Source organism: Mastigoproctus giganteus, chromosome 14 (genome assembly GCF_048544385.1).
Source record: "Mastigoproctus giganteus isolate SK-2022 chromosome 14, ASM4854438v1, whole genome shotgun sequence".
NCBI classification, from domain to species: domain Eukaryota; kingdom Metazoa; phylum Arthropoda; class Arachnida; order Uropygi; family Thelyphonidae; genus Mastigoproctus; species Mastigoproctus giganteus.
Window position 1 is genome coordinate 51527105 of NC_143588.1, and position 12215 is coordinate 51539319.

General features: G+C 36.7%; 1 protein-coding gene across 1 annotated transcript in view; it reads right to left on the reverse strand.

Moving 5' to 3' along the window:
• tou (bromodomain adjacent to zinc finger domain 2B toutatis) overlaps positions 1 to 12215 on the reverse strand; it is a 914913-nt gene that overhangs the window by 310040 nt on the left and 592658 nt on the right. The window contains 1 exon segment of the mRNA XM_090388865.1: positions 4769 to 4880. Coding sequence (XP_090244991.1) covers positions 4769 to 4880 — 112 coding nt within the window.

The window sequence follows — 12215 nt, forward strand, 5'->3', positions numbered from 1 at the left end:
ATAAAGGATGTAGCACGCTCATATATTTTCTTCAAAATCATAATATATGGAGTATCTATGCCTTGTCTTTCCAGTGCCCGAAACATTGCCTTATGCTGTATGGAGTCAAATGCCTTTTCATAATCCACAAATGCCAGGCATAATGGTGTTTTATATTCATTTGCTTTCTCCATCAGCTGTGATATTACGTGAAGGTGATCCATAGTTGAGAATCCTGTCCTAAAGCCAGCTTGCTCTTTCGGTTGATTCTCATCAAGTATTCTTTCTAATCTGTTAGTAATGACCCTTGTGAACAACTTATAGATATGGGATAACAAGCTAATTGTTATCCCATATCTACTTCCTTTGCAGCCTCCTTTAATATAACTGGATGATCCCATCCACCCCAGGTGCCTTTCTTGTGTTTATCTTCAACAATTTCTCCTGCACTTTACTCTCAGTTGTTAGAAGATTCTCTACCTTACTGCTAGAGTTGAAAACACGTCTCGCATTCCCCCCGCTGAATAACTCCTCATGTGTGAATGTCGATGCAAAATATTCATTTAGTTTGTTAGCTACCTGAGCAGGGTCATCAACAGTTGACTCATCGATATCAAGTGGACCAATCTGATTCATCCCCTACCTTCTAGAGTTTACATAAGTAAAGAACTCTTTACTGTTTTTCTTCGCATCCCTTGCCAAGGATCTCTCGTAATCTGCCTTCGCCTGCCTAACCTTCTTTGTAACTTGGTTACAGATCAAGTTGTATCTATCATAGGCTTCTGTGTCACGTGTTAATTTGTATGTATCCCATGCATTTTTCTTCTGTGCCATATGTCCCATTAGTTCATCTGACATCCATTTAGGCCTAAACCTTGAACAATATTTCTTAGTGGGCATGTAAAGCCAAGTAGCTTCCAAGATAAATTCTTTGAATGCTTCCCATTTTGAATTTGCTGTTGGTAACTTCATCGGTTGGTCCCAGCATACAGAATTTAAATACTGTCTCAGATCATCACAGTCGCCTTTACGAGTGGCCTATAGCACACTCCTACTCTAAATTTTGATCTCCCAGTGCTTATGTCACACCAAACTGACACGACACTGCACTGTCCAGCGATGTTGACTGGCTTCACTTCCTTGGATTTTATGTATTTCTTAACTAATAGAATAACTTCTCCTCCCTTCCTATCCTGTCTATCCTTTCTGTAGACATTGTACTCCCCAAATTCCAGTTCTGCATTCCTTATATCTGTGTGACACCACGTCTCTGAAATCCCCACAATATCTCTGCCTTTGATGTTTTGAGCAATACCTCAAATTCATCAAATTTATTTTCTAAACTCCTAGCATTGGTGTACATGCAAGTATACATGCACCTGTCCTTTTTCTTAGCTACCCTAACACAACCTATATGTTTATTTGTACTCGAATGATTCCCAGCAGTCTCTGAAATATCCTGCAACTTATTTTCCAGTATGCGGCTCATTCCAATAGAAGCAGTGCAAGAATCACTTTCACCTCTGCCAGTGGCTACTGTTAATCTATTAGTCCTTGTATCCCCCCCAATCTAGCAGTTTTCCGACCCACCTAACACTGCCTCAATAGCATCAGCAAACATTCTTGCACCCTTTCTATTTAAGTGTATCCCATCCCTGTAGAAGCAGTCTCTCCTGTTAACAAGTACAGAGTAGGCTGAAAAAATTCTACGCCTTGAGCCTTGCACAATCTTTCCAGGGCCGAATTGATCGAAAGGGCTCTCATCATAAACTCCCTCCTATCGTGTCTGGGCAGAATTGCAGACACTTTCAAATTCAACCAGTTTCTTTCAAATTACTTGTCTGTAGTCTGTATAGGAGACTAACAGGCAGGAGTTAAAAAGGGTCACCTTTTTGGTTACAGTGTCTGCCAAATCATTTCCTGAGATCCCAGTGTCACCTGGGATCGAGTAGAAACAAACATCAAGTTCAGATTATGAAAAGAAGTGCATCTTCTGCTGTATCCGAGTCAGGAAAGGGTAAGGGTTGAACCTTTATCGATGATAAAGCTTGCAATGAACTTAGAGAATTAGTATATATAATATATTTTTTGTGGTGGGTGGTTTGTACATGATCCAAGGCAAGCTCAACTGCGTATAGCTCTGCAGTGACCACGCTGCATTCATGGGAGATCTGCTCAGATACGGAAGTGTCTGGGAAAACAGCTGCAGATCCCACAGATATTTCTGATCTGTATAGACCGGCAAGAAGTAATTGGTCAGAGAACTGTGACCCTGAAGAAATGTTTATCAGGATTCATAATGTTTATAAGCTGGTTCAGTGCCCGAACTCTCCACTCACACAAAGGGACACCCACTACCTGGCATGCAATAAATGCACTCAGGAGCGGAACGGCAGAGCTACCCAGGTACCATACCTGCATTACCACCAGCACAAATCCTGTCCCTCGGACCATGAGGGTAGGGACAGAGCATTACCATGATTGGTCCTTCTGGCGAACCCACTTGCTGATTAATCCTAGTCGGGTCATCCAGGACCACCAGTGTTGCCGAAACAGGGACCAGTGTTGAAGCTGGGTCCCTCAACCACCAGGACCCCCCCCCCCCCACCTCTAAATTTCTACAGGTCACAGCGTACGACAAACACGCCAGATTCCATTGATGGTAGCCTGGAACCCAGGTTGTGGGCATTGGAGCACAGTAATCCTAATCTGGAGCACCAGCAGCATCAATGGGAGGTCCTCTCATCACGCAAAGGTTCCCACATAGAGGGGATTCAAATGAAGTAAGGTCAGAGTTTTTGTTGACCATTGCAATATTCCAGTGATATTTATTTCATATCATGCGTTTACAATCGCTGATTTTTGACATGGAGTGTTCTGGATGAAGGAAACAGTGACATATGAATTAATCTGCCAAAATATAGGCTACATAAAATTGTCCAGAACTTCGGAAATGCATCATTCATGGTTCGATGCAATGAGATTAGTTGACCAGTCATTAACGTGAAAAACACATACAAAAACTTTCACAATTGTGAAACTGAATCTAGTAGTCTAGTAAGTATGCACCAGGCATCCTCCACACCCAAATATGTCTAACAGACTGTTCCACAAGATCTTCAGTGGTCCACAGAATACATTTGGCATGCATCCATCATGCCAATCAATGGTATACATTTGCTCTTATTATCAAAGGCTTTAAGGCTGATGCTCTTCCAAGAAGATTCATGGAATGAAGTTATCTATGTGTTCGGGAAACATTTACAAGATTGCCCACGGCAGCTTGCAACTCCAAACTTGGATTTTAAAATAAAATGTCTGATGCCAAAATGGGGTAATCAGTAATAGTTGAACTAATGAAAAGAAATGGTGTCACTTTTGGACTTACAATGTTACAATAATGTAGAATTCTAATTCATGCTGTGAAGCTTGGAGATATTTAATTCCTGAGCTAGAGCATGAAGGAACTAGATGCAAAGAATAATTTTCACATTGCATGCTTAGATTTCAGAAAATCTTTTGACACTGTTCCAGATATAAGAGACTACCGCACAAACTGGAGGTGAGGCATTAGGGACAAGTTAGTGCTATGGATAAAGGGATGATCAACAAAGTGTTTATAAATGTGTACTGCTTTTCTTGGACTACTGTTATTAATGGAATTTCTCAGGATTTAGTGCCGGGCTCATTGTTGTTTGCTCTATTTATTAGTGATACTCATTAATAAAGGCTTAAGACATTAAGTTTGCAGATGATAAGAAGGTTGGCAGGATGGTTAATGATAATAATCAGGTTATGCAATTGCAAGATCTAGAAAAATTAGGTGCAGATAGGCTGATAGGTGATAACTGATGTTTCTCATTGACAAATACAAGGTACTGCGTATGGATAGCAGTAAGCCTAGAGTAACATACCAACTGCATGGTACCACATTCAGAGTAGTGCAGAATAAAAAGATCTAGGTGTTGTACAGTCAAATATGAAGTTCTCTGAACAGAGCGACAGGCTGAAATGCAGGGTTCTGATGACAATATACAGTAATTTTACCAGAAGGGTTAAGGAAGTGATTTGACAAGCCAATAGTTAGCCACTTCTTGAGTTCTGCACACAGGTCTGGAAACCTCATTTACAAAGCATGTGAATTTGTTGGGATAGGCACAGAGTAGGGCCACCAGATTGGCAACGGAAAGAAAGTCGTGTGCTCACTAGGAAAGCCCTAGTCTCCAGGTCTGCAATTGCAGCTCTGGAGCCTCAAGTAACTGTGAGATCTGAATGAGGCATTTAAGGCTTTAAATGGATTACATTAGCTAAAATCTGACTGCATCCTTCCTCTGGCTCAGAAAGAATAGCTACAGAAAAAAAACAGAGGGGGAAATTTACCTACAGCAGAAAGTAGTTTGCTGTTGGAACTAGAGGGAAAAGGCAAGTGATACTGGAAGTTTTTTTTTTTTTTTTTGTGATAATGTGTAAGCTTGCTTTCTTGCACTTTTGTGACTACTATTACAATTATCATTCCTTTCAGATAGGTTTCTTTGTGACCACTGTTTGACACACATTTGAAATCAATTCTGAGCCAACCATTGTTCACTTTTGCAGAATAGAATAATTGCACATTTCATAGTCACACACAAGTTGCTAAAATCACAAGGCCATTTGATAGAATAATATATATTATAATTTGATAGGACATGTATTATAATCAATTTACCTGTAACTTTAAAATAAAATCAGTGGCTGACTTTCTAAAAATATCAAATCAATTCAGAAACCTTTTGTTTGTTTCACTTACCAAATCCTAAAGTTTCTCCGAAGTTGTGAAGAAATTCAAAAAACATTAAGACATCAGAAAAGGCTTGCCCTGCTAACTTTAGACCGGGAATACGATTTAGAGTAGGAAGTGGCTACATTAGTAAAGAGAGGAATATAAATAAATACACCAAGAATATATAACAAGAATAATAAAATATAATAATACTAAAATATATCATAATGAGAAATTTGTACTCATTAACTTGGCAGTCATAGCACAACCCCAAATTTAACTTTAAAAAATGTTATTTCAATGAGTGTTATTTTTGTTCAAAGTCAGCTCTTATTAATTCTGCTGTAAATAAAAAAAATAACCTGAAAATAAAATATAAAGGAGAAATTATTAATATTTTACTTTTACATTAAAACGCATGAACAATGGTCCCTGATGATATAACAGCTGAGAACCCAATTGTAAAATTGACATTAAGTGCACAAATTCCCTTAAAAGAGAGAAAAAAAAAAAATATATATATATATATATATATATAATTATTCTTTTGTATTATGATGGTTATTCGCATTTTATTTTTAATATTCTATTATGGTAGTTTTATTTAATTTCTTTCTAGCTTTTTCTGTTGTCCCAGTAGCTGTTTTAGCAATGCATGGGTACGAACAGAGTACCTATTATAATTCTTTTGTATTGTCATTCTATTGTGGTTTAATTTGTCTTTGTTCATCATTAATGTCATTGTTTTTTGCCATGATGGCTAATTAAACATTGTCCGTGCCGGTGTTTTTTACCTATAGATATTATAGTTAATACATTACTGGTCTTTAAGCTAGCCTATTCTCGGTTATCTTAATTTCCCGTGGCCTATACATATATAAAAAATTATTTTTATTGTCATGTGTAGAATGTAGTAGGAATATATCTATAATTTAATTAGTGCTAATAATGAAAATACCGTGTACCCTGGGAGCGATATATGTTGATTAAAGGGGGGAAGAAAGGAAAAGAAAAATGTAACGTTATAAACAGGAAGAAACAAAGTGAGAATTTTGTGAAAAAACAAGATGCAAATTTTGAAAAGAACGACCAAGGTAGAAATAGTATTGCAGTATCTTTCATAATTTTTGTGTCTTCTTCAGAGGTCATCCACCCAAATTATGAAAAAGAACAGCAATACAGAAGTAAGAGTATTGCTGTTCTTTTTCATAATTGGTGGTGGTATCGACTGAGAATAAGTAACAATAGTCTTCTCCCTCAGGAAACATTACTTATCTGATGTATAAACGAACAGGGAACTCACTGTAAATGCCTTCACAATGAGATGAAATGAAACAATGCCACCATAATAACATTTGTTAATTTGCTGTGTACAGACATGATGCATTTGCACTAACTGATAGGTCTGCAAATTTTCCTGCAATCTGAGGCTTTTGCCCTGAATTTTTAATATGTATTCAAACTGAGAGTTAAATGATTTTATACATCACAAAAAAATTACTGAAGCCCAGAGTAAATAATTTACCCAGGGCTGACAAAATGCAGTCACTTTGCTGCTGACTTTCAATAAGCTGGAGATTGGATAAAACTAAAGGAGGAAAACAAGAAATTTTCACCCTAACCAAAACATGAAAAGAAAAGAAAAAAAGTATAGGGTGCTTTCAAACTAGTTTACACAGAATTTTAAAACTGTACACTTCTTCTTGAATTGTCTGTTAGACATCAACTGATTATGACAGCTTAAATAATAATGCTGTTGAGACTTTGCTCTCTTCAGAAATGTTGAGTCAAGATTTTGTTTATAAAAATGCACTACCATGTATATTTCGCTGTCATAAACATTTCCAAAGTTACAGTTGAAAGAGAAGATCTGAAATTGAGTTTTGTTTTTCTCACCTTGCTGAATATCCTTCTAAACTCAACAATGCTGTGTGGAAATGTTAAAATGCCAAGCATTACTTGGGATAATTCAGTATATTTCAAGCTTCTTCCTTGTCAGTTCCAAAACAAAGGACCATTGTCCATAAGTTATTTATTTTTTCACTACTATGAAGAACTGATATTGCAAAATATCTATTTTGCTTTATCTTCAAGGCAATTTTCTGCCTGTGGAAACTCACTTTGATCTTGGAAATTTAAAACAGAAAGTCAACTGGCCATCCAACTAAGCTTACAACTTTACCAAATTTATTTATAGAGTTTACTCATCAATTTCTTTATCACTTCAGTGATAGAAATGAGAATTGAACTGGAAACACTTCCTCCCCGTCATTTTTTTGTTTTTGTAAAACTGATTTATTTCAACTTTGTTTTAAAAAGGTTCTTCAAAAAATACTATTCTATTTAACTTAAATTTAAGTACATACATTCATTTATTGAGTGAAGTGGCCTAGCCAAAAAACTCTGGCAAATCCTCAATACATATAGACATGGTACAGTATACAAATATTAACAATATTCTTATATACATGAGACATTGTATATCATCAATCAATTGTTATTTGTTATTTGGTTTTTTTAGGAGCATTAGCAACTAAGGCCATACTGCTCCGGGGATATGCGGTGGTCATTCCCTGACCTTTCTGCATCCTCCGTATTTGGTGGTCACAGGCTCGAACTCCGGTCTAATCAAGAAGTGAGTGCTACGCACCACTGCTCCTGCCCACCTGGCTATGGAGGCACCCATCAATCAATTCAATTATCACATGACAAATCAACTATATACTGTGCAATGGTCATCCTCTAGCTAGAGCAGAATGAACTGGACAAGCAGGCTACAACAGAAACTGATGAAGAGACACTGTCCACAGATGAGCATCACATCCCAGAGACTGATCATCGCCGTTAATCTCCAAAAGATAAACAGTTCAAGGAAGAACCATCTACCAACAGTCAGAGAGCTCAACAGAAGTCACTCATATTAACCTGCAAAATCCTGCTAGAAGAAGGAATTATTGAGGGATCAAATAAAAAAAAAAAACCAAGGCTTCTTGCCAACTGTGTTGGCAGGAGCAGAAGTGGACGCCCACCCATGAAGGAAACAGAATAGCAATGTCCTGTCCAACTCTGCAAAGAAATTTCTCTGTTCCTATAGAAAAAATAACACTGTTCCACATAAATAAAAGGGTAGTCTACCAGTTCATCCATTATTCAATCTTAACTCTTCCAACCACAAAATTTTGAAAGGCAATAAAATTTTCCAATGTTTTAACAAGTACTGGCTCAATCCCATACACCATGAGTTACATTATCAACATTATTTAGTAAATCAATTCATAATTCAGTACATTATTGCAAAGAATAACTTTGATTTCATATATTTCGATCTTAGAAAGGCCTTTGATACTGTTGCACATGGAAGACTGCTACACAAATTGAAGCAGTGTGGCATTGGAGGCAAATTGCTGCTATGGATAAAGGGATGGTTGAGTGGGAGAAGACAGAGTGGTAATCAATGGACACTGCTCTTCGTGGATTAATGTTATTAGTGGAGTCCCTCAGGGTTCAGTGTTGGATCCATTGTTGTTTTCTGTATTTATAAATGATATTGATGATAGTACATCAGGCTTAATGTCCAAGTTTGCAGACGATACGAAGTATGGCAGGGTTGTTAAGGACACTAATGACAGTACGCTGAAAGGTTGGCAAATGAAGTTTAATATTGAAAAATGTAAAGTGCTACATATGGGAAGCAGTAACCCCAGAGCAACGTATCAACTCTGTGGTACTGCACTGACAGTGGCAGAGAATGAAAAGGACCTAGGGATAATTGTGCAGGCAGATATTAAGTTTTCTGAGCATTGCAGACGGTCTGCAAGAGTAGCTCATGGTGTCTTGTCAAGGATATACAGGAATTTTTCTAGCAGGGATAAGGAGGTGCTTATCCCCTTGTATAAGGCAATGGTCAGGCCACACCTTGACTACCCTATACAGGTGTGGAGGCCTCATTTTAAGAAGGACGCAGAGCTGTTCGAACGGGTACAGAGAATGGCAACAAGATTAGTGAACAGAACAAAGGGACGAAGAAAGGCTTAAGTTTGGAAATTACATTGTCTGGAGACTACACACCTGGGAGGTGACCTGATTGAGGTGTATAAATACACCTCAATCAGGTCACCTCCCTTGAATGGTTTGAGCATGCTCAATTCTGATGGGATTTTTCCTCTTGCTCAGAATAATCACCTGAGATGGCATAAATTCAAATTGAGGAAAGACTGTTATAGGATAGATGAGTGGAAGTTTGCCTTTAGCCAGCGGGTGGTTGATTGCTGGAACAAACTTCTATCTGTCGTTGTAGAAGTTGATATCTTAAATAGATTCAAGACAGAACTTGACAAACATTGGGAGCGAGGGGATGGGTGAAATAAGGGTTTTTTTTTTTTGGCTGATGCTATATAAGCTTGCTTTCTTGCATCATGTGCCCTTGCTAATGCTAAATCCAAACACAAATTGAGATATTACAAATAATTAAAAATGATATGTTCTCATGTTTCCAGTTCACAACACATACCATTGCATCTTTTTACAATTCCAAGACCATTCAGTTTAGCAGAAATTGATCCGTGACCTGTTAATAACAATGTATAACATAGATTAGATACTAACCAGATCGGTTTAATATAATTTACACCATTATCATAATGGAAAAATTTTAATGTTCTTCTTCCTTTTTTCCGAACAATTCCATCTGCTTGGTCATTTTTGTAAAAGGAGCACCTAAATCCTCTTCCTTTCATTTTTTAAGTTATTTAAAGTGTTAATTTCAATGTCCAGCAAATCAGACTTTATACCTCATCTCAAATAAAAGGACAGGCTGTTAAATACTAACTGCAAATTACGTGGCATCTTGCCAGGTAACACTTGCAAAGCTTCTGAGGAACAGTTCTGCAAGCCATAACCATTTTGAGTAATATAACTCAATGTATAGAATAGAGCTTTCTGGTGTTCTTACTTTGATTGCAGGGCCAACCCAGATGGATGCACCTAAGCAGCAGAAAAATACAATCATACAGCAAATGGAGTGCTTTCCCCTTTATCTCACATTCCACCTACATTATTCTTGAAATCAATGCAATAATTTCTTCAACTCTGATATACAGTTAATATGCAAGATAAGGTTCAAGCCACCAACAATACATATTCCCAAGTATTTAATCATTAACACTTGATGTAAGGAAATCTTAAGCAGTGCATGCTTACAGGGAGACAGAAATACACTGTCTCTTAGACAGTTACTAAAAACTGTGTAACAATTTGTTCATATAAAGATTAGAAAACTTTATGATTACCTCTACCTCCAGTAGATCCATACGTGGACATTTGTTATATTTAATGGATTTATCAACTGTGAGAAGTTCATTATGGGTAAACGGTAATTTTTCAATGTCATTACCATGCAACTCATTCAATGCATTCATGTGATGATGATGTTCTAGATTAACACTTGGGTTATCAGTTATGTTATCATTACCTATAAGGCAGTGATTTCCAAACTGGGAAGTGCGCCTCCCTGGGGAGGTACGGACTAGTGCAAAAGGAGACGCAAAAGTTTAACAGAAATATAATTTTCATAACATAACATTAAATTTTATAACCTATTTTTTAAAGCATTTACCGCCACTTATCTCACTCTAACTTTGGTTATTTTACCGCCACCTATCTCACCTAGTGCGTACTATGTATGACATATATAGGTAGATTGCAGAGTATAGCATTAGTTGCATGGTTGAAAATACGGTTTCAGCGGTGTGCAATTATGTTTTTTTGTTTTTGGCATGATTACTTACTGATAATAATTGTTAGTAATTTAGAAGTTGTATTTTTTAAGAATATAAAGTTAATTCTAATATTTTTAGACGAATGAATAAATGTCTGACTGGTTATAAGAGAAAATCCACTAATAATGAAGATACTGATGCTGATACAAGTAAAGGTAGTGGGAATACAAGCAACGGGAACAAGGAGGTAGAACTCCCAAGACAAGAAAATACGATTCATCCTATTTATCATTAGGATTCACAAGTGTTATAATAGATGGCTTGGAAAAACCAATGTGTTTGTTTTGTACGAAGGTTTTGGCTGCAGATAGTACGAGACCAGGCAAATTAAAACGGCACCTTAAAACTATGCATTCTGAATACGCTGGTAAGCCCATAGAATTTTTTCAAAGAAAAGTAGATAAGTTTAATGAACAAAAGAAAACAATCAAAAAAATAGTTTCTGTTCCATCAAATGCAATTCTAGCATCGTACCAAGTTTCTTACAGAATCACGAAATGTAAAAAACCACACACAATAGGAGAAACTCTAGTTTTGCCAGCAGCTATTGATATGGTTAAAATAATGTTTGGCGAATCGTATGCGAAACAGTTGCGACAGATACCACTTGCTGATAATACAGTTGGCAGAAGAATCGATGATATATCTGAAGATCTTTGTGATCAGTTAGTTCCTCGATTGCATACTTCGAAATTCGCCATACAAGTAGATGAGGCAACTGATGTAGCTAAAGATGCATTTAATTGTGTAGGTTCGATATGTTGCAGAAACTAATATAATGGAAGATATATTATTTTGCAACCCCATTCCTGGAAAGGCCACATCCAATGAAAATTTTAATATAATTGACACTTTTTTTTTGATGAGAACGACACAAAGTGGAATAACTGCATTGGACTCTGTACTGACGGAGCACAGTCAATGTCAGGACACAACGCAGGTCTTCGAGCATTAGTTAAAAAGAAAGCACCCAAAGTTATCTGGACACACTGCATGATTCACAGAGCAGCTCTTGTGTCAAAAAATATAAGTGAGGTACTTAACAACATTTTTACAAAAGTTCGAAAGTTATAAACTACATAAAAAACAGTCCTTTAAAAGTTAGGTTGTTTGCAAAGCTGTGTGAAGATATGGAAGCTAATTATACCTCACTTCTATACTATTGTGAAGTGCGCTGGCTATCTCGTGCAAAAGTGATTCAAAGGGTGTTTGAACTCAAAGAAAAGATTGCAATTTTTCTTGATGAAAATCATAATGAAGAGGCAAATTTATTTAGGAATGATAACTTTATTGTTAAACTTGCCTATTTGGTTGAAATTTTCGGAAAATTGAGTGTTTTGAATAAACCAATGCAAGGACCACAAATGCATTCACTGATTCAAAAAGACAAAGTGAAAGCATTCATAAAAAAATTGGAGCCATGGAAATCAAATTTACAAAAAAATTAAGTTCGACATGTTTCCACTTTTAAATGATTTCTGCGCCAGAGTTAATATTGAAGCAAACAAAAATCTATTTACCGAAAACTTGGATGGTTTGCTAATGCACTATTCACATTATTTCGAAGATTTTAATTTTACAAAGTTCGCGTGGATACAGAATCCATTTGTCGATGAACAAGATGATGAATATGGATTGACAACTATTGAAAAGGAAATATTGATAGAATTATCATGCGATACTTCATTGAAACAAAA